At 53.1% G+C, this 19,908-nt stretch overlaps 2 protein-coding genes across 2 annotated transcripts; both read left to right on the top strand.

Annotated features, from left to right (window-relative positions):
• The first annotated feature begins 2,181 nt into the window (after positions 1-2,181).
• On the top strand, positions 2,182-8,179 carry POFUT1 (protein O-fucosyltransferase 1). Its single transcript, XM_054391893.1, has 7 exons — positions 2,182-2,341; positions 2,591-2,712; positions 2,856-3,038; positions 3,629-3,741; positions 4,369-4,561; positions 5,094-5,336; positions 6,431-8,179. Exons 1-7 carry the CDS (start codon positions 2,182-2,184, stop codon positions 6,617-6,619), a joined length of 1,203 nt encoding a protein of 400 aa, XP_054247868.1. The 3' UTR covers positions 6,620-8,179.
• Positions 8,180-12,357: 4,178 nt separating this feature from the next.
• On the top strand, positions 12,358-19,103 carry KIF3B (kinesin family member 3B). Its single transcript, XM_054391824.1, has 8 exons — positions 12,358-13,740; positions 14,916-15,017; positions 15,564-15,686; positions 15,789-15,907; positions 16,311-16,424; positions 17,310-17,415; positions 18,339-18,517; positions 19,010-19,103. Exons 1-8 carry the CDS (start codon positions 12,358-12,360, stop codon positions 19,101-19,103), a joined length of 2,220 nt encoding a protein of 739 aa, XP_054247799.1.
• The last annotated feature ends 805 nt before the right edge of the window (positions 19,104-19,908 follow it).

Below are 19,908 nucleotides of genomic sequence, written 5' to 3'. Positions count from 1 at the left end.
CACTGAACAAAGCCTGCTGCCATCCTCCTGCCACCCACCCTTGAAGTATTGATGAGGATTGGTGAGTTCCCCTCTCAAGCTGCTCTTCTCCAGACTAAAAAGCCCCAATTCTCTCAGCCTTTCCTCATCACAGAGATGTTCCAATCCCCTCATTGTCCCTTGCAGGCATCTCAGACCATGAATATTCCAACTCTGTATGAGATGTGTGCTGGAAAAGAGGAGTGTTGTCTACCTGCTGCCTCAGAGCTGCACGTGTGTGCCAGGAGCCTCTGCCACCTTCTCCAGGGAGCTGCTGCTTTCCCTCTGAACAAGCTCAGCCATCAGTGCCAGTTTCAGAGCTACCTGCAAGAAGACAAGAGTTTGAGTTTTGCTCTTGGTAAGAGTGAGGTGCAGAGCAGAAACCCAACTACACATGGGTAAAGATATTGTAATCTCTGTGATCAGTGTAAACTGTCATCAGTTTCCTTTAAAATCATAAAGGTTTGTCAAGAAAAAGAACTCTGCCTGTGTGAGTCTTGGGTCTAAATTCACCTGCTAGGACACTTACAGCTGTGGAACAAAATAAACAAGCTGAGGATCTTGAGTGCTAGCAGTGAAGGACAGCAGCTGTGGAAAGTCAACAACACAGAATCACAGAATTCCAGAATGGGTTGGGTTGGAAGGGACCTCCAAAGGCCACCCACTCCAACCCCCCTGCAGTCAGCAGGGACATCCTCCACCAGAGCAGCTTGCTCAGAGCCTTGTCCAGCTTCACCCTGAGTAGCTCTAGGGATGTGGCCTCAACTCCCTTCCTGGGCAACCTGTTGCAGTGTTTCAGCACCCTCCTGGTGCAGAACTTGTTGTCATAACTCAGTTCTTAGTAACATTTCCCCCAGGAAGGTTTCCAAGGTGCTCCCTGTTCACTGTAATTCTGTAGTCACCAAAGAAAGAGTCACAGCTGTGTGGAAATGACCAGCACTTGTTCAGAGAATACTCACCTCCCCGGGGAAAGCTGGGGAGCTGAGAAAGGTTTGTACTAGTCCTGGAAATGTATCTCCAGCCTACCCAGCTCCAGAAATCTCAGTAAGTCACTCACAGAAACCCTCACTGGGGAGGAATCTTCCTCTGCTTTAGTTCTAGAGAGATTAAGAGGCTGGTGGGGTGAATAAGGAGCTGGAAAATGATACAAGCCACCCTCTAAAGAAGGAAAAGTGGATACCAGGCCTAAATGCACAGTGCCAGCCTTGCCACTGTCACACTTGGAGGAAAAATCAATCTCCCATCCCCCTGCACATGTTCTATTGACCTTTTTTCCACAGTCTTCCTACATTCACAAACACGACTCTCATGTCACTATAATTCCATTAGGGAAAACATAATTTTCCTGCAGTAAGTGCCTTTGTCTCTTTCTAGACACGTGGATTTTTACACCCAGACTCATTTTTCTAGCTGAGCTGCTCAAGCCTCAGCAGCACTTTCTCCCATTTGCTCACTTGGAGATATTGGACAAGCTCTGCATAAAATTTTTGTTTACTTTCAACCCCCCCAAATCCTACTGCACCTTCCCATAAGGATACAACCACCCACCAGCTCCTCTTTGACCTTCTATTTCCCTGTCACGACAACAGACAGAATTTTTAAAGCCCTGAGCCTCCGGGAAAGCTCCACATACACCGCTATGATTTATTTATGATATAAACCCCCGCTTTTTTCCCACCCATTCAGCCCTGGGACAGAGTGTTAAGAGTGCTGCTTACATGCGACTTGCAAACAGTGGGACTGCCTGGGCACACCACCCCGGCATCCTCGCCGTTGGCACCGCGAAGGAAAGGGCAGCCCCAGTGGATGCGATGCCCGGGGGAACACACGTGCCCACCTCCACCTCCTCGTTACCCGTTACCATGGCGCAGCCTTGAGGGGAGGGAAGGGGAGAGGCGGGCCCGGCCTACTCTCCCTCTTCCTCCTCCCCCCACGCCCCCCTCTCGCCTGAGTGGGACCGTGACCCCGCCCCGCACACATTCCTTCCCCCGGTGCCACCTGCCCTCCTCCCCGCCTCGTACTCACCCCGTTCCCCCGGGCCCCGCCAGGCGCTGCTCCGGCGCAGGCCGCGGCGGCCCCATTGTGCGGGGCATTGTGGGAGTGACGTCACCAGCCCACTTCCGTCCCGGCCGTGGCCATTTCCGGGCCGCGGGGCATGACGGGATGGGGTTGTTTCTCGTTGGCCTCTGCCGGGCGGCTATGGTGGCGTCTGTGGGCTTTGTTGTTTTCCTCCTGTCCTTGGTGTCCGTCGTGATGGTGGCGGGAGGCGACGCTGCGCCTGCCTGGGACGAGGCGGGTTACCTGCTCTACTGTCCCTGCATGGGTGAGGCCCTCCCGCCGCGCGGGACCGCTGGGAAGCGCTCGGTAGAGGCTCCGCTGGGAGGAGGCCCCGGCGGAGGAGCCCCGGTAGAGGCTGCCCTGGCTGAGTACCCCGATGGAGCTCCCTAGAGAAGCTCCCGGGAGGAGGCCCCGGCTGAGGTTCCCGGCGGAGCCCACAGGCGGTTCCCGGCGGAGCCCACAGGCGGTTCCCGGCGGAGCCCCCGGTTCAGCCCTGCTTTCGCCTCTTTTGCAGGCCGGTTCGGGAACCAGGCTGAGCACTTCCTGGGAGCCCTCGCTTTCGCTCGAGCCCTCAACCGGACCTTGGCCGTGCCGCCGTGGATTGAGTACCGCCACCACCGCCCGCCCTACACCAACGTGAGCCCCGGGGCAGGCAGGGGAGGGTGGCGGGCTGGGCCGTGGACTGTCTCCGGGTAGGGAGGCTCGGTCCCCGGCAGGGGAGACTTGGAGCACTGCCAGTGCTCCGTGGGTGAAGCTGGTCTGGTCACTGTGGTTCTCAGCTGCACGTTCCCTACATGGAGCACTTCAAGCTGGAGCCACTGCTGCAGTACCACCGAGTTATCCCCTTGGAGGAGTTCATGGAGAAGCTGGCACCCCTTCACTGGCCTCCTGGCAGGAGAGTGGCTTACTGCTTCGAAGCAGCAGCCCAGAGGAGTGCAGACAAGAGCACGTGTCCCATGAAGGTGAGTTCCTTCTGTGTCCCCACAGAAGCACAGTTTACTTCTGCTGCTGTTCCAATAAGAGTGACTGACCTGCATTGATTTGATTTGTCAAGTTAGGAGTCACCTATCCCAGACCTGAGGGGCATCCCTTTTCCCCCTCTCCAGGTGTGACATCTCTGTCACCCCTCATCAGTGTGGCTTCCTGGCCTTTATGCTTTTCTTTGTCAGCAAATACTTGAGGTTCAGGAGGATTTTCTGTGTAAGAAGGTTTGAGCACTTAAGGCTTGGTCTTGACTGTAAGAAAAGCAGATCTGTAGTTCCTCTCCTACTGGTCTGTGCTGGTTTCCCATCTGTGGTACAGTTGTCTGCCTGCTTTTAAAGGAATCTCTCCTCAGTGTAATTGTAGAACTGTGGAGTTCCTGTTCTTTCAGCTTTCAGGTAACTTTATTTAACAGCCCTCCCTTTCTCCATCCTGTGCAGCCCACATGCTGTTGTGTGCCCTCTGCTTTCCTCCTGTAACAGAAAATCTCAGCTTTGCACCCCAGGATCTTGCTAACTCTACCTTTCAGCTCACTTCATGCACCAGAGGAACATTTGCCTTTCCTTTGCAGGATGGAAATCCCTTTGGTCCCTTCTGGGATCAGTTCCAGGTGGATTTTGACAAGTCAGAGCTCTTCAAGGGAATCTCCTTCAATCCTGTATACAAAGACCACTGGGTCCAAAGGTAGGGAAAAGATGGAAAGGTGTCAGCATGCTGCTGTAGAATAACTCAGGAGTGTGCTGCTGACTGTGTAAAGCCTTTGCTTTTGGGGGAGTGTCTGATGTGGTCAATTAGCAAGATCATCAAAACCTTAAAGCTTTTCCCATGCAACATTTGCTGGGCATGCCCTTCCTCTGGGCACTTTTGGGTGTGATTTCTGAGGCAGTGATGTTTAGTTGCAGGATTTATTGATTGTGATGATTCAAAAGGGATTTATTGCTCAGCTGGATTTTGCTGCTTGCCTCATGTTTTTGGATCCACTTCAGTCACCTTAGTGCGTGACAGAATTATTCTAGTCTGGGGTAAAACCTTCATCTCTCCTTGCTTGGCAGCTCACTGCTGTGGGTGGGATTCTTCTCTTCCACCTCTCAGATAATCCTAATTGATTTATCGCCAGGTTTGAAGTCAAATACTGTACCTGAGTTTGGCTTTGAGGTTCTGAGCAGATGGCAGAGTGGTTAGGGCTCATCTTGAGTAAATGTGGAGCAGCAGCTGCTGCCTATTTCAGGGTGTTGAGAGTTTCCATCCTATTCTGCAGGACATTGATGCACAGGTGAGGTTATGTCACTGTTTGGGTCTTCTCCTTTATAGATTTTCCCCCTCTGAGCACCCTGTACTTGCCCTCCCTGGAGCTCCAGCCCAGTTTCCAGTCCTAGAGGAGCACCGGCCCCTCCATAAGTATATTGTGTGGTCTGAGGACATGGTGAAGAAAGGAGAAGCCTACATTGATTCTCTGCTGGTCAGGCCCTACGTGGGAATTCATCTGAGGATTGGCTCAGACTGGGTATGGCTCCTGAGTGTGGCTGGTTGCTGTAGCCTGCTGGTTGTGCTGGGTTAGTCCTTGGACTTGATGATTTTAAAGGTGACTTCCAACCAAAATCATTCTGGAGAGGGACTTTTCATCAGGGTATCTAGCAGTAGGACAAGAGGCAATGGTTTGAAGCTGAGGGAAAGTAGGTTTAGACTGGATTTTTAGTATGAGGGTGGTGGGACTTTGGAATAGGCTGCCCAAGGAGGCTGTGGGTGCCTCCTTCCTGGAGTTGTTCAAAGCCAGGCTGGATGAAGCCTTGAGCAGCTGAGTCTAGTTGTGGTTGGAGTAGATGATCTCTCAGGTCCCTTCCAACCTGAGCCATTCTGTGATTGTGACACTCTGTGGAAGAGAAGCTTTGCTTTGGAGGTGCCAACCCAAACCCTGCTGGCATTCTGGGAATGCCATTGGGATTCCTCGAGTTGTGTGTGTGGGAGAGGGGACACACGTGGTGGTGTCTTCTCACCCTGTTGCCATTCAAACATGGTATTTTCTCTTCTTTTGATAGAAAAATGCCTGCAATATGTTGAAGGATGGGACAGCTGGGCCCCACTTCATGGCATCCCCTCAGTGTGTGGGCTACGACCACAGCACTGCAGTGCCACTCACCATGGACATGTGCCTGCCAGACCTCAGGGAGATCCAGCGTGCCCTCCAGCTCTGGGTGAAGAAGATAGAGGCTAAATCTATTTACATAGCTACTGATTCTGAGCCCTACACGAGAGAAATCCAGCAGTTCTTCCAAGGAAAGGTGAGTTTCAGAAAGCTGCTCTGGCAGGAGGACTTCAATAAAAGCCTTCCTTGGACTGTGGCCCATGGCTGGCACAGAGAGCAGGCAGGCAGCTCAGTGGTTCACAGCCAAATCTTAGCATCTCAGAGGGAATTTTCTTCATAGCAATAAAAACTAGAGTGTAAACTTCTTCCTTTCCTAGAGGATGAAGAGTGTTTTGCTGTGTGGTAGTAAATTTCTCCTTGAGAAGAGCTTTAATGAACTAAACCAAAGTCATCTTCTAAAAGGGTTTGATATTTATCTGTTCATAAGAGAGTTACAGTGACTTAAGACAGAATCCACTCCCTTTTGGTTGTGTGTCCTCCCTTCTAATACTGTTTGGACTGGAATACCCATTGCCAGCCTTATGTCAAGACATTTAGGTTATAATGTAGGATTTTAGTAAAGGCTGGGTGAAGAGTGGCTTGAGAAAAGCCATGAAGAGAAGGCAGCTGTGTGCATCCAGAGCAGGGAGAGCAGCAGCACAGGGAGGGAATTCTGCCCCTCTGCTCTTCTGGGACCAGACCTGCAGCACTGCCTCCAGTTCTGGGGCCCCCAGCGCAAGAGCTGCTGGAGAAAGTCCAGAGGAGGCCACAAAGATGATGAGAGGGCTGGAGAAGCTCTCCTGTGGGGACAGGCTGAGAGAGTTGGGGTTGTTCAGCCTGGAGAAGAGAAGGCTTCAAGGAGACCTTAGAGCAGCCTTGCAGTACCTGAAGGGGCTCCAGGAGAGCTGGAGAGGGACTTTGACAAGGTCTGAGAGTGACAGGATGAGGGACAATGGCTTTGAGCTGGAAGAGGGCAGATTGAGACTGGAGGTGTGGAAGAAATTCTTTCCAGCAAGGGTGGTGAGACACTGGCACAGGTTGCCCAGGGAGGCTTTGGATGCCCCCTCTCTGGAGGTGTTCAAGACCAGGCTGGATGAAGCCTTGAGCAACCTGGGCTGGTGGGAGGTGTCCCTGCCCACGGCCATTGGGGTTGGAACTGGCTGATCTTTAAGGTCTCTTCCAACCCAAACCATTCTGTCATGCTATGGTAATCGACAAGTGAATTAATTTCCTTTCCTCCTTTCCCTGCAGGTGAAGGTTGTGAGCTTGCAGCCAGAAGTGCCTCAGGTTGATCTGTACATCCTTGGCCAGTCTGACCATTTCATCGGGAACTGCGTCTCCTCCTTCACCGCCTTCGTGAAGCGGGAGCGTGACGTGCATGGGAAGCCCTCCTCCTTCTTCGGCATGGACCACCCCCCACGGCTGAGGGATGAGTTCTGAGCAGGACAGGAGCAGGCTCCACGCTTCTCAGGGTGCTGAGCTCAGTCCCCTGCCCGAGGAGTGCTCAGGGTGTTCTCCTGCATGCCACCAGGCTGCCCTGTGGTACCCCCCACAGCCACTTCCAGGCTGTCCTCTCTGACTTCTCTATTTCTAGTCTGAGGTCAGAGAAAAAAGACGTTTTAATCCTGTTGATAGGAAACTATAAACTCTATGTAGTTTTTAAGCTGTAGTTTACATAGCTCTCCATTCTCACCAGTGTGAGGATAAAGCAGCTGCTCAGATTTCCACTTCTCCATTATTATTTTTCTTTTTTCCGTTAAATTTTCCATTTTTCATCGAGATTCTTAAAAGCTGCATTGTCCAAAACTGACCATAGACTCTGTCAAAGTGCAAAGTCTTTTCAGAAATAATCACACGCCCTGGAAATGGAGCAGAAGGTGAAGCTCAGGACGTGGAAGGAGCTCTGGGTTTTCTCAATTGCTGCCATTGCCTTACCAGAGCCACCTTGGTGCCTCTGCTTCCCTTCCCCTGTCAGAAGAGATTTCACTGCTGTGGAGCTGGGAAGCTCCTGGATCTCTTCAGCAGTGGTGGAGATTCACAGCAGGGACATGTTTTAAGGTGGCAGTTTCTTCTTCATCCCATCTTCCTCTGGAACTGAGGAGGAGGTGTCTGCAGGGCCACAGGCTCAGGAGATGTTGTGTAGCCAGCCTTAGGGCTTGGAGCTGTCATGTTAGGTTGAGGTCTGGTAAAAATGAAGCTGGTTTTGAGCTAAGACCTGGGAAGTAGCTGTAGTGGGGTTGGTGTCATGCCTAGGTCTGTCTTAGTGCTTTCTGCTTTTGGTGGTTTTTGTACTTTGTAAAATAACCTCTCTGACCACAGAACCTTTTGTCTGTGGGGTGGTTCCTGCTGGAAGGTAACTGTGGGAAGAGTTTGCTGCTGGTGAAAGAGCAGCCCCAAAAAACTTTGTTTGGTCCAATCCAGTTTAGTGTTGGGAGCACCAATAATAGTCTTGATGTGTTGAGTCTCAACTTGACCAGTGCCTTCGGTATTCCTGTGACTTAAGTTTTTACAATTTTTGTCCAAAAACTGCACAGATTTTAATTGTTCCTCTTCTAAAATGCCATTTAGGTAAGTCCATGATACCAGGGCTGGCTGCCTTGAGTGCTCCTGTGGTCTGAGCAAGTCTGGGTCTAAACGATGCTCTTTGTGGGGTTTTAACTCTAAATGTCATTTTGGTGCTGGGTTTGTTGCTCTTCAGAAATATTTCTCAGCTTTGAAGGAGTTTGGAGGCTTGAGGGAGTGAGGTAAATGTGAAGGTGCCCTAAGGGTCAGAGTGGCAAAGACTTGACTCTGCTTCCCTTGGTGATGGCTTCCAGAAATTACGAGGTCTGGGGGCTTCTGGCCACCTCCCTGGAAGGAGCCAGGTGCCTGCATACCTGCAGACTCCTTGGGATCTCCTTTGGCTTTGTGATCTTGGGTGATGCCATCAGGGCTGCCCCATCCCAGAGCAAGGGCAATCTTTTCCCACAGCGTTGGGAACAGTATTCACACACACACAAAAATGGGGCTTTTGATAAAAAAATGGTATTTTTTGTAATAATAAAAACCTGATTTTGTATAAACTGCAGTTGCACCGAACTTCCTTCCTCGGCCGCAAGGTGCCCCAATGAGGTGGGGCCCAGTTGCGGCCCAGCAGCGCGGAGCACCCTGGCCTTTTCCGCGCTCCGCCTGGGACGGAACCCGCGGATTTGGCGTCTTGGGTAGGGCGAGCTTCGGCCGGGAGGGGGTCGCCGCCGCTCTAAGTTCCCGCGGTACCTCCCGGGGCGGCGGCCCCTTTGTCCCGGCTCCATCCGGGGCCGGTCGCTACGGAAATGGCGGCGTGGGGGCGGGCGCGAGCGTTGCCAAGGAAGTGCGTCAGAGGTGGGGGCGGGGCCTCCCCGCCGCTTCCGGTGCCGCGGGAGGAGGCGGCCGAGCGGCTCCATGGTGACGGCGCAGGTGAGTCCGACCCGACCCGACCCGACCCGGCCCGCCTGTCCCGGGGCCCCCTTCGCGGCCTTTCTGCGGCGTCACCGTTCGCCCCGAGGAGCCGCCGCGGCCCTGGCCGCTCATCCCAGGGGCGGCCCAATGGTACCCGCCGGGTCCTGCCTCTCCCTCGGTGCCGCGCGGGTGTGACAGCCCAGGGCACCGGCTGCTCGGGTGGCCACCGCCGTTTGGACATGTGGGCACGGCTAGGGCAGCGGTCGAGGGAGGCGGCAGGCGCGGCGGGTGTCCCCGTTTCGCCGAGCGGCCCGGTTTGGGCGGGTGGCCCCGTTCGGGTGAATGTCACCCCCTCTGTCGCCCTTCCCGGCTCGAGGCCGGCCCTCAGTCCCCGTCCCTGGAGCTCGGGCTTCAGGATTGCTCCGGGACCACCTCCTCTCCGCGCCCGGTTTCGGAGCCGCGAGGGCAGGCGGTGACACTCGGTGCAGCAGTGACCAGAAGGGAGCTCGGGGGCCTGGCTGGGGCGGGGATCCCGCACCTGCTGCCTCCCCGGGTCGGAGACACTTTGGGACGCCGAGATGACGCTGGTGGAGGTGACAGAGGTGGCCGCAGGCGATAAGTGAAACTGGGGCATGCCGGGGCGGAGGTGGCACCAGGGATGTCCTGTTGGGGCCGCGGCGCGTTGGGCGGGGAGGTAAGAGGAGACCGGCAGCGAGGGAGGCCTTGGCTAATGAGGGATCAAACACAGGAGAGATCAAGGCGGGACATGGCCAGCCCGCAAATACCCGACGGGTTGGGACTGTAAGAGAACGATGGAATGCTTTAAGTGGTACCTGGGGATGTGCAGGGAGATGCGAGGGAAGGGCTGAGGAAGCGTCCCAAGAAAATTTTCCTCAGATCTTTAAACTCAAAGCAGGAGGTGGAGAGGCCTCAGGACTCGGTGATGGTGGCTGCTGAGAGCCTGGAGTTTGCTGGGCAGGGCCAGAGCCACCAGGTCCTGACTAATGCTTCCACCTAAACACGAGGAGAAGCTTCTTTGGTGTGAGGGTGCAGAGCCCTGGAGCAGGCTGCCCAGAGAGGTTGTGGAGTCTCCTTCTCTGGAGAGCTTCCAACCCCCCCTGGCCATTGTGCTCCTGGGCAAGCTGCTGTGGGTGCCCTGCTGGAGCAGGGGGTTGGACTGGATGATCTCCAGAGGTATTGAGGGTTCTTGACAAATTTTGAACGCATTTGTTGTTGCTCTTGTGTGATTCTTTGTAGAATAACAGTCTGGATTTGGGGCTAGGAATGTTCTGCCTTGTTTCTTGGTCCTCTAGCTCTGCTCCTGAAGTTCTGTCATCTTGTCTGAGAAGCTCCCCTCAGCCCTGCAGTTAACTGAGTGAAAAACAAGTAGAAGCCATGGGTTAGAGCAGATCTGGTGGGTAGTGGAGCAGCAAGAATGTCCTGAGGAGGCCAAGTGAACACAGCCAGCAGTGCTGGGGGTTTCCAGCATGCATGAGGTTGATGCTTAGTTCCAATTGGCAGTAGGATCTTGAAGCTCTTTCTAAGAGCTCTATTTGAAAAGAAGTTTATTAGGAGTCACCCAGCATTCCATGAGCTGCTGCTGGGATCCTCCATGGGTGGCTGTGGCTGGAACAGGGTCTTCTCATTGTTCTGAATGGCAGCTCACTGTGCTGAGGGATGCAGCAGGAGGTTTCCTTCTCCCCACCCAGAGTCATGAAGGACTCAGGTCTGTGAAGTGGCTTTGTGCAATGTGAGTTGAGACTGATCTGGATCTCAGATGCTCAGCTGGACACCAGAGCAGGAGCTGGAGTGTTCCACTTGGTGGCTGTGCTTGGGCAGAGCTGGTTCTTGGAGAAATCTTGGAGTAAAAGTATCATGCCAGAAGACAAATAATACCTAGGTCTGTGCTGGGCTGCATGAAAGACATCAAGGGGCTGGAGCAGGCCCAGAGAAGGGCAACCAAGATGGTAAGGGGGCTAGAGCAGAACCTTGTGAGGAGCAGCTGAGGGACCTGAGGCTGTTTAGCCTGCAGAAAAGGAGGCTGAGGGGAGACCTGGCTCTCTATAACTCACTGAAAGGAGGCTGGAGCCAGGTGGGGGTTAGGGTCTTCTCCTAAGAAACAAGAGACAGGACAAGAGGAAGTGACCTCAAGTTGCCCCAGGGAAGGTTTAGGTTGAACATGAGGAACAATTTCTTGTCCTTGAGGGCTGTCAAGGCCTGCCCCAGGCCACCCAGGGCAGTGGTGGAGTCCCCATCCCTGGAGGGGTTTCAAATCCATGGAGCTGTGGTGCTGAGGGCCATGGTTTGGTGGTGCCCTGGCAGTGCTGGGGTAAGGGTTGGGCTCCATGATCTTAAAGATCTCTTCCAACCACAACCATGCTGTTTCCATGAAATATCTAAAGCCAGAGCAGTTGTCTTCAGCCTCCCCATAACAACGGGTGCAGAAGCTTTAGCTGAGGAGGAGGCTGATGGAGTTTGCAGGATCCTCTCTCACAGGGCCATCAGGCTCCAGAACCAGGAGAGCAGATTCAAAGCACTGAGTGCTTCATGAGATTTTTATAAGAAGAGATCTGAAAGGAGCTTAAACTCCCCTTCAAAAGCCTGAGAAAGGCAAATCCTGGCAGGTGTCCACTTCACACCCTGAGGTCCTCTGGTTGCTTGAGCGTTAAGTTTGCCCTCATGTAGATTATTCCATCCTCACAGCTTTGTTTCCTGCTCCCTGATGACTGTGAGCAGGAAGTGCTGCTGGCTGGGGTAAGAGTGCTCACCATAGCTGGGTGAAAAGTACATGTGAAGAGCAACATTGACTGAGCAGTTTGGAAGTGAAACAGAAATACGAGGAGCAGCCCAGTTCAAGAGAGACAGAGAACTACTGGAGAGAGTCCAGCAGAGGCTCCAAAGATTCTGAGGAGCATCTCTGTGAGGAGGAAGAGCTGAGAGCCCTGGGGGGCAGCAGGGCACCCACAGCAGCTTGCCCAGGAGCACAATGGCCAGAGGGAGGTGGAAGCTCTCCAGAGGAGACTCCACAACCTCTCTGGGCAGCCTGCTCCAGGGCTCTGCACCCTCATACCAAACAAATTTCTCCTCATGGATCCTCCCATTTGTGCCCATTGCCCCTTGTCCTGTTGCTGGGCACCACTGAGAACAGTCTGGCCCCAGCTTTTTGCCCCTCACAGCTCCTTTAGTTCTTGCTGAGCATTACTCAGATCCCCTCTCAGGCTGCTCAACAGCCCCAGGGCTCTCAGCCTTTGCTCCTCACAGAGCTGCTCCAGGCCCCTCAGCAGCTTTGTAGCCTGCACTGGACTCACTCCAGCAGTTCCCTGACTGTCTTGAACTGGGGAGCCCAGAACTGGACACAATCCTCCAGATGTGGCTTCACCAGAGTGGAGTAGAGGGGGAGGAGAACCTCCCTTGCCCTGCTGGCCACATTCTCCTGAATGGCCTCCAGATGGAATTGGATGATTCTCTGGGAGCAGAGCCCGTGGCAGTGACCCACTTTGATTCCAGGCTTTGGTCCAAAAACGCTGCCTCAGGTCAGGCCTTTTCCATCTTCTCCTCTGGTAGATGATTTTCTTTTGTTCCCCAGACCCCTTCCTCGCACGCAGCTGAGCGAACACAAAAGGCAGCTCCGGTCGATGGCTTTGTGCAGAGCGGTCACCTGCAGACCGCTGGCCTGGCCTCTTCCTCCTCTGTTTTCTGTTGCAGGTGGCTGGCAGGGGATCGTGCAGCAGCGAGGTTGCAGCAGCCCCAGCCCTGCCGTCATGTCTAAGCTGAAGAGCTCCGAGTCGGTGCGGGTGGTGGTGCGGTGCCGGCCCATGAACAGCAAGGAGAAGACAGCTTCCTACGAGAGGGTGGTCAACGTGGACGTCAAGTTAGGGCAGGTGTCGGTGAAGAACCCCCGGGGAAGCTCTCATGAGCTGCCCAAAACCTTCACCTTCGACGCCGTCTACGACTGGAATTCCAAACAGGTCGAGCTCTACGATGAGACCTTCAGACCTCTGGTGGACTCTGTTCTGCAAGGCTTCAATGGGACAATCTTTGCCTACGGGCAGACCGGGACGGGCAAAACCTACACCATGGAAGGGGTGCGTGGGGACCCTGAGAAGAGAGGGGTTATCCCCAATTCCTTCGATCACATCTTCACCCACATCTCCAGGTCTCAAAACCAGCAGTACCTGGTTAGAGCCTCTTACCTTGAGATATACCAAGAAGAAATCAGGGACTTGTTGTCGAAGGATCAGTCCAAGAGGCTGGAGCTGAAGGAGAGGCCGGACACGGGCGTCTACGTGAAGGACCTGTCCTCCTTCGTCACCAAGAGCGTCAAGGAGATCGAGCACGTCATGAACGTGGGCAACCAGAACCGCTCGGTGGGGGCCACCAACATGAACGAGCACAGCTCCCGCTCCCACGCCATCTTCGTCATCACCATCGAGTGCAGCGAGCTGGGGCTGGACGGGGAGAACCACATCCGCGTGGGCAAGCTCAACCTGGTCGACCTGGCGGGCAGCGAGCGGCAAGCCAAGACCGGAGCCCAGGGGGAGAGGTTGAAGGAAGCTACCAAGATCAACCTCTCGCTCTCGGCGCTGGGCAACGTCATCTCGGCCCTGGTGGATGGCAAAAGCACTCACATCCCCTACAGGGACTCCAAGCTCACCAGGTTGCTGCAGGACTCGTTGGGTGGCAACGCCAAAACAGTGATGGTGGCCAACATAGGCCCTGCCTCTTACAACGTGGAGGAGACTCTGACCACCCTGAGGTACGCCAACCGTGCCAAGAACATCAAGAACAAGCCCAGGGTCAACGAGGATCCTAAGGATGCTCTGCTAAGAGAATTCCAGGAAGAGATTGCTCGGCTCAAGGCCCAGCTGGAGAAACGGTCTATCGGGAAAAGAAAGAGGAGGGAGAGGAGGAGGGATGGTGGGGAAGAGGAGGAGGACACTGAAGAGGGTGAGGATGAAGGAGATGACAAAGATGACTATTGGAGGGAGCAACAAGAGAAGCTGGAGATTGAGAAGAAAGCCATAGTGGAGGATCACAGCTTGGTGGCAGAGGAGAAGATGCGACTGCTGAAAGAGAAGGAGAAGAAAATGGAGGACCTGAGGAGGGAGAAGGAAGCCACAGAAATGCTGAGTGCTAAAATCAAGGTAGAGTTCCTCCTTCTCGTGCTTCCTGGAAGCAGCTTGCTTGGACTGAAGGGGGATAGAAGGTGTCTCAGTTTGGAAAGATTCACAGAGTGGTTTGGCTTGGAAGGGACCTCAAAGTTCAGCCAGTTCCAAACCCCTGCCAAGGGCAGGGACACCTCGCACCAGCCCAGGTTGCTCCAGGCCTCATCCAGCTTGGTCACAACCTCCCTGGGCAACCTGTGCCAGTGTCTTCCCACCCTCACTGTGAAGATATTTCAGAAAGGTTTCCAGGACAGTGATTTGTGGTTAGAGTAGAAGATTTCTAGACAGAAGGGGACATTTCCACCATTAAATGACACATTTTGATATTCAGGGGTTCTGAGGTGCTGAGCTTGTGGGATCTTAAGCAATCAGCACAACAAAGTGTTGGTGCTGCATGTTTGCACAAGCTGTAGCACCAGAAATGCTTCACTCTCTCACAGGTCACTGACAAGTTCTTCTCAGGAGAGCACATCTTGGTTCTCCAGCTTTGCCACACACTGCAGCAATCACAGAATCACAGGATGGGAGGGGTGGGAAGGGACATCTGGAAAATATCCAGTCCAAGCCCCCTGCCAGAGCAGGGCACCCAGGGCAGGGCACACAGGAGCACATCCAGGTGGGTTTGGAAAGTCTCCAGAAGGGACTCCAAAACCTCTCTGGGCAGCCTGCTCCAGGGCTCTGCACCCTCACAGGGACAAATTTTTCCTTTCTATTCCCAGGGCACCTCCTCTGCTCCAGATTGCCCCCAGGGCCCCTTGTGCTGTCCTTGGCCATCCCTGAGCAGAGCCTGGCTCCAGCCCTGCACAGCTTTATCCCCAGCAATGAGGGCAGCCCTCAGGCTGCTCTGCTTCAGGCTCGAGAGCCCCAAGCTCCCTCAACCTGGCCTCAAGGAGATCTTCCACTGCCCTCAGCTGCTTTGTGGCTCTGTGCTGGACTCTTCCAGGCAGTTCGATGCCTGATTCTAAGCAAGTTCCCTTCTCCTAAATCCTAAACAGCTTTAGAGGCATGTGAAGAAGTGAGCATTCTTGTAGCAGTTTACTGGAAAGGCAACATGAAATAAGGGAGCAGCCAGGAAGGAATTGTATGAACATGAGAGAAAGTTACACTATGTGGTTACTGAGAGAAACTTCTGACCTTGGTTTTTTACCTTCCAGGCCATGGAAAGCAAGCTGCTGGTGGGAGGGAAAAATATTGTGGACCACACAAATGAACAGCAGAAAATCCTGGAGCAGAAACGACAGGAAATTGCAGAACAGGTACAGGGGGGAACAGTCCTTATTCTGCACAAAAAAACTGGTGCAGAACTTTGGTAAAGTCTCCTTTACTGTCCTGGAATGGTTTGGGTTGGAAGGGATCTCCAAAGGTCATCCAGTCCAACCCTCCTGCAGTCAGCAAGGACATTCTCCACCAGAGCACCTTGCTCAGAGCCTTCTCCAGCCTCACCTTGAATATCTCCAGGCATGGGGCCTCAACTCCCTCCCTGGGCAACCTGTGGCAGTGTTCCAGCAGCCTCCTGCTGCACAACTTGTTCCTCACATCCAATCCCAATCTGCTCTGCTCTCATTTCAAACCCTTGCCCCTGCTCCTGTCCCTGCAGGCCTTTGCACACAGTCCCTCTGCAGCCTTCTTGTAGCCCTTCAGCTACTGTCAGGCTGCTCTGAGGTCTGCCTGGAGCCTTCACTTCTCCAGGCTGAACAACCCCAGCTCCCTCAGCCTGGCTTCGCAGCAGAAGGGTTCTGGCCTCCTCTGGCCCCAGTCCAGGAAGTTCACTGTGGTCCTTGGCACTGTGTCCCCTCCTCCAGAAACGCCGTGAGCGAGAGATCCAGCAGCAGATGGAGAGCCGGGACGAGGAGACGCTGGAGCTGAAGGAGACCTACAGCTCTCTTCAGCAAGAGGTGGACATAAAGACCAAAAAACTCAAAAAGGTAAAATGATTCCGTGTCTAGTGGGTCAGGAATGAAATCATCTTGTGTGGGGAAGTGAAAGGAACCTTGGCAAGTTGTGACTTTGGCTCCTGTCTGCCGCAGTTGTTTTCCAAGCTGCAAGCTGTGAAGGCAGAGATCCATGATCTCCAAGAAGAGCACATCAAGGAACGCCAGGAACTGGAACAGACCCAGAATGAACTTACCAGGGAATTAAAGCTGAAGTAGGTCCCAGCATTTCCTCACCTGCTGTTAAGAGAAAGCATGAATGGCTCAGGTTGGAAGGGACCTCAGAGATCATCTGCTCCAACCTCCCCACCATGCCCAGGGACACCTCTCAGCTAGACTCAGCTGCTCCAGGCCTCATCCAGCCTGGCCTTGAACATCCCCAGGGAGGAACCATCCACAACCTCCCTGGGCAGCCTGTGCCAGAGTCCCATGGTTCCCTTGGATAGGCACTGGAGGGGCTGCTTTGCAAGTGCTTGGGGAACAAGATTTAAACAGGAGAAAACTGAAACCTGCCTCCCTTTCCAGGGCTGTTTGAAGTCAGTGGGAGAGGAGCAGGGAAGAAAAGTCATCTGCTAATTGTGTTTCTGATGTCTTTCTCATTTTTGTGGTTGCATCTAGGCACCTGATCATTGAAAATTTTATTCCCTTGGAAGAAAAGAATAAGATAATGAACAGATCATTCTTTGATGAAGAGGAAGATCAGTGGAAACTGCACCCCATAAGCCGCCTGGAGTAAGTCTACCTCTGATCTCTCCTTGGGGTGGAATTACAGAGTCATGGAAAACCCTCTCCTAGGAAAAAGAATCCCTCACAAAAGAGGGGATTGAAGTGGGGATTTAAAGCAGTCCTCCAAAGTTTGTGGCTTCTTGCTGCACAAGAAAATACAGAAAGCTCTTAGTGGGTTTGAGTAAAACCAGGAATGCACAGCTAGGAGAAGTCTGGGGAGATGAGGGTTGGCTTGTAGGGGAGCCAGTTAATTATGAGGAAAATATATCTAATAGTGGATTCACCATGAAAGTAGCAGCAAATCCCTGTCATGCTTCCTTCCTGTGAGGTGCACAAACTGCAACCCAGGAGGTGCCATCTGAACAGGAGGAGAAACTTCTTTGCTGTGAGGGTGCAGGAACCCTGGAGCAGGCTGTGGAGTCTCCTTCTCAGGATATACTCCAACCCCAGCTGTGCTCCTGGGCAAGCTGCTGTGGGTGCCCTGCTTTAGCAGGGGGTTGGACTGGGTGATGTCCAGAGGTCCCTCCTGGCCCAAACCATGCTGGGATTCTGGCATTCTTTCCTGTTCTAGGTAGGAAAGCTCTTGAAAATAATTATGGTGAGAGCTGTGGCCAGATCCTGCCTCTCTACACAGAAAGTTCTCTGCAGCAGGTCTAGAAAGGTGGCTGCAGCTGTGGTGTGTAGAGTGAAAAGGTGCAGAAGTCCTCCCCTCTGTGCAGGGAAGAGGTGACACAGGGTCACTGTCTTCTCTTCTTGCCTCTGCCAATGCAGCCGAGGTCATTTCTGCTCCCTTGCAACACCTTTTCTCTGTGGAGTCTGCAGATGTTCTAGCTCATAAACTCCAGGAGGAATCTGCTTTTGGTGTATAGTACCCTGAATGACTTTCTCTAGGAACCAGCAGATGATGAAGAGACCAGTATCTGCTGTAGGCTACAAAAGGCCACTGAGCCAGCACGCCAGGACCTCCATGATGATCCGGCCAGAGACTCGGTACAGGGTAAGCCCACATGGGGTTGCACCCTTCATGTGCTCACCCTCCTAACCTGGGCAATGGAATTCTGCAGGATTGTTTGTTCTCTAGAATGGGAATTGCTGGAAAGGGCCCAGAGGAGGCCACAAAGATGATCAGAGGGCTGGAGAACCTCCCCTGTAGGCTGGGAGAGTTGAGGCTGTTCAGCCCAGAGAAAAGAAAGTTTCAGGGAGACCTTAGAGCAGCCTTCCAGTGCCTGAAGGGGGCTGAAAGAAAGCTGGGGAGGGACTTTTGATGAGGGCTTGGAGTGACAAGGTGAGAGGGAATGGATTGAAATTTGTGGAGAGGAAATTTAGACTGGAGATTGGGAAGAAATTCTTTCCAGTGAGTGTGGGGAGAGACTGGAACAGGTTGCCCAGGGAGGTTGTGGATGTCCCCTCTCTGAAGGTGTTCAATGTCAGGTTGGATGGGGCCTTGAGCAACCTGGGCTGGTGGAAGGGTTGAAACTAGATGATCTTTAAGGTCTTCCAACCCAACCCATTCTATGAGTCTATAGATCTATAAATTTTTACAGTGCCCTGCATACATTTATGAAGTATAGGATGAGTGGAAATGGGACTCAAGTTGCTCCAGAGGAGGTTTAGGTTGGATATTAGGAAAAAATTTCTTCACTGAAAGTGTCATCAGGCTCTGGGCCAGGCTGCCCAGGGCAGTGGTGGAGTCCCCATCCCTGGAGGTGTTTCAAAGCCCTTTGTATAAAGAGCTCAGGGACAATGTCTGAAAGCAGTGTGCAGGGAGATGTCAAGTTGTGGTTGGATTCCATGACCTTAAGGTCTTTTCCAACCAGGCCATTCTAGGAGTCTCTGATCACTTCAGACACAGCTTCTGGAGGAAAAAGAAACAATTGATCTGAAAATGAACAGACTTGGATCCTGCTTTTGCTGTCTCAGGCAGAGAACATTGTGCTACTGGAGCTCGACATGCCCAGCCGAACGACGAGGGACTACGAGGGGCCAGCCATTGCTCCCAAAGTCCAGGCAGCTCTGGAAGCAGCTCTGCAGGATGAAGATGAGATCCAGGTGGATGCTTCAACCTTTGAGAGCACTTCCAATAAAAAATCAAAGCCCAGGTGAGTTGGACTTTGAGGGAAGAGGGGAAACAGTAGAGGTGAGAGTAGAGCTGCTGTGTGTCAGCGTTTCTCATCGGCGAAGTTAAGGGCAGCTGGGCTGTAAAGCAGAGAAGAAAGACAGGAGGGAGAGAAGAGAAAGCTGAGAGTGGGCAGAGGATAAATCCAGGAAAACCAGCTCAGCTTTTGGAAGGCGAATTTTGATAAGTACCAGGTGACTTTAGACTGGACATTAGGAAGAAATTCTTTCCAGTGAGGGTGGAGAGACACTGGTACAGGTTGCCCAGGGAGGTTTTGGATGCCCTCTGCCTGGAGGTGTTCAAGGTTGGATGAGACCTTGAACAACCTGGGCTGGTGGGAGGTATCCCTGCCCCACAGCAGTGGGGTTGAAATTGGGTGGTCTTGAAGGTCCTTTCCAAGCCAAACTATTTTGTGATTCTATGACTTTCTGGGGGCTTTTTGTTTATTTTTATTTTCCCACTTCTACTTCTTCAGGCCTAAAACTGGAAGGAAATCAGGGGCATCCTCTTCAGCAGGCACCCACAGTTCTCAGCTCTACCCACAGTCCCGAGGGCTGGTTCCAAAGTAAAACCAGCAAGTTCCTCTCCAGGGCATGGACAACCTTCACCTTCTGAGAACAGAGACAAGAACAAACCTGCAGAGAGATCTCCCAGCCCCTTCCCTGGAGATGGCCTCTGCTCTTTGACTGCCCTGTGTTGGCTGGAGTGCAGCAGGCTCCTGCTCTGCCACTCAGCCTCTGGCCTCCATGGGAAACAGATTTTAGTTAGGAAATGAGAAATGCATGAGGTACGTTCAAGTGTGTTAGAAGCAATGGGAAGCATGGGGATCACCTCACACCATCACCATCTCTCCTCCTGCACTGGCCCTCTTGCTGCACTGGGCTTTTCTTGCTGTTGGGCAATAAGAAGAGTTGAAAGTCATCTCAGCTGAACTCCACGGTGAGAACCAAGCGAGGCTAAAGGAAGCAGAGGATCTGTTCAAACTTGCCTGGGTGCTTAAGTTTTGCCTCTTTCCTGCTCCAAAGCCTGGTGTCATCATTTGGGGTGAAGAGGTGGATCTGACAGGCAGGCTCAGCAGTCAGTGTGGACTCACAGCAGGCAGCTGTGCCTCCCTCTCGAGCTGTAGGACACAAAAGTGTCTGGAAAGCAACTTTGTGCTCTCTAGAAAGGCAGCAGTAGAAGCTGAAGGCCTTTCTTTGTTTACAAGCATAAGGAAGAGCTTCTCCAAAGTAACCTCCTACAGACCTCATCCATACCAACAGGAAGCACCTTGTCAAAGAACAGACCTGCACACCAGTGCCAGCTCCACCATTTCTTCTCCTCTCTTGCCTCCATCTTTACCCCTGAAGCCAGTGGCCATGTGCAGTCTTTCAG

This window comes from Indicator indicator, chromosome 24, assembly GCF_027791375.1.
Source record: "Indicator indicator isolate 239-I01 chromosome 24, UM_Iind_1.1, whole genome shotgun sequence".
In the NCBI taxonomy this organism is placed as follows: Eukaryota; Metazoa; Chordata; class Aves; order Piciformes; family Indicatoridae; genus Indicator; species Indicator indicator.
The sequence above is the reverse complement of the archived record's forward strand: the minus strand, read 5'-3'. Positions and strand labels throughout refer to the sequence as shown.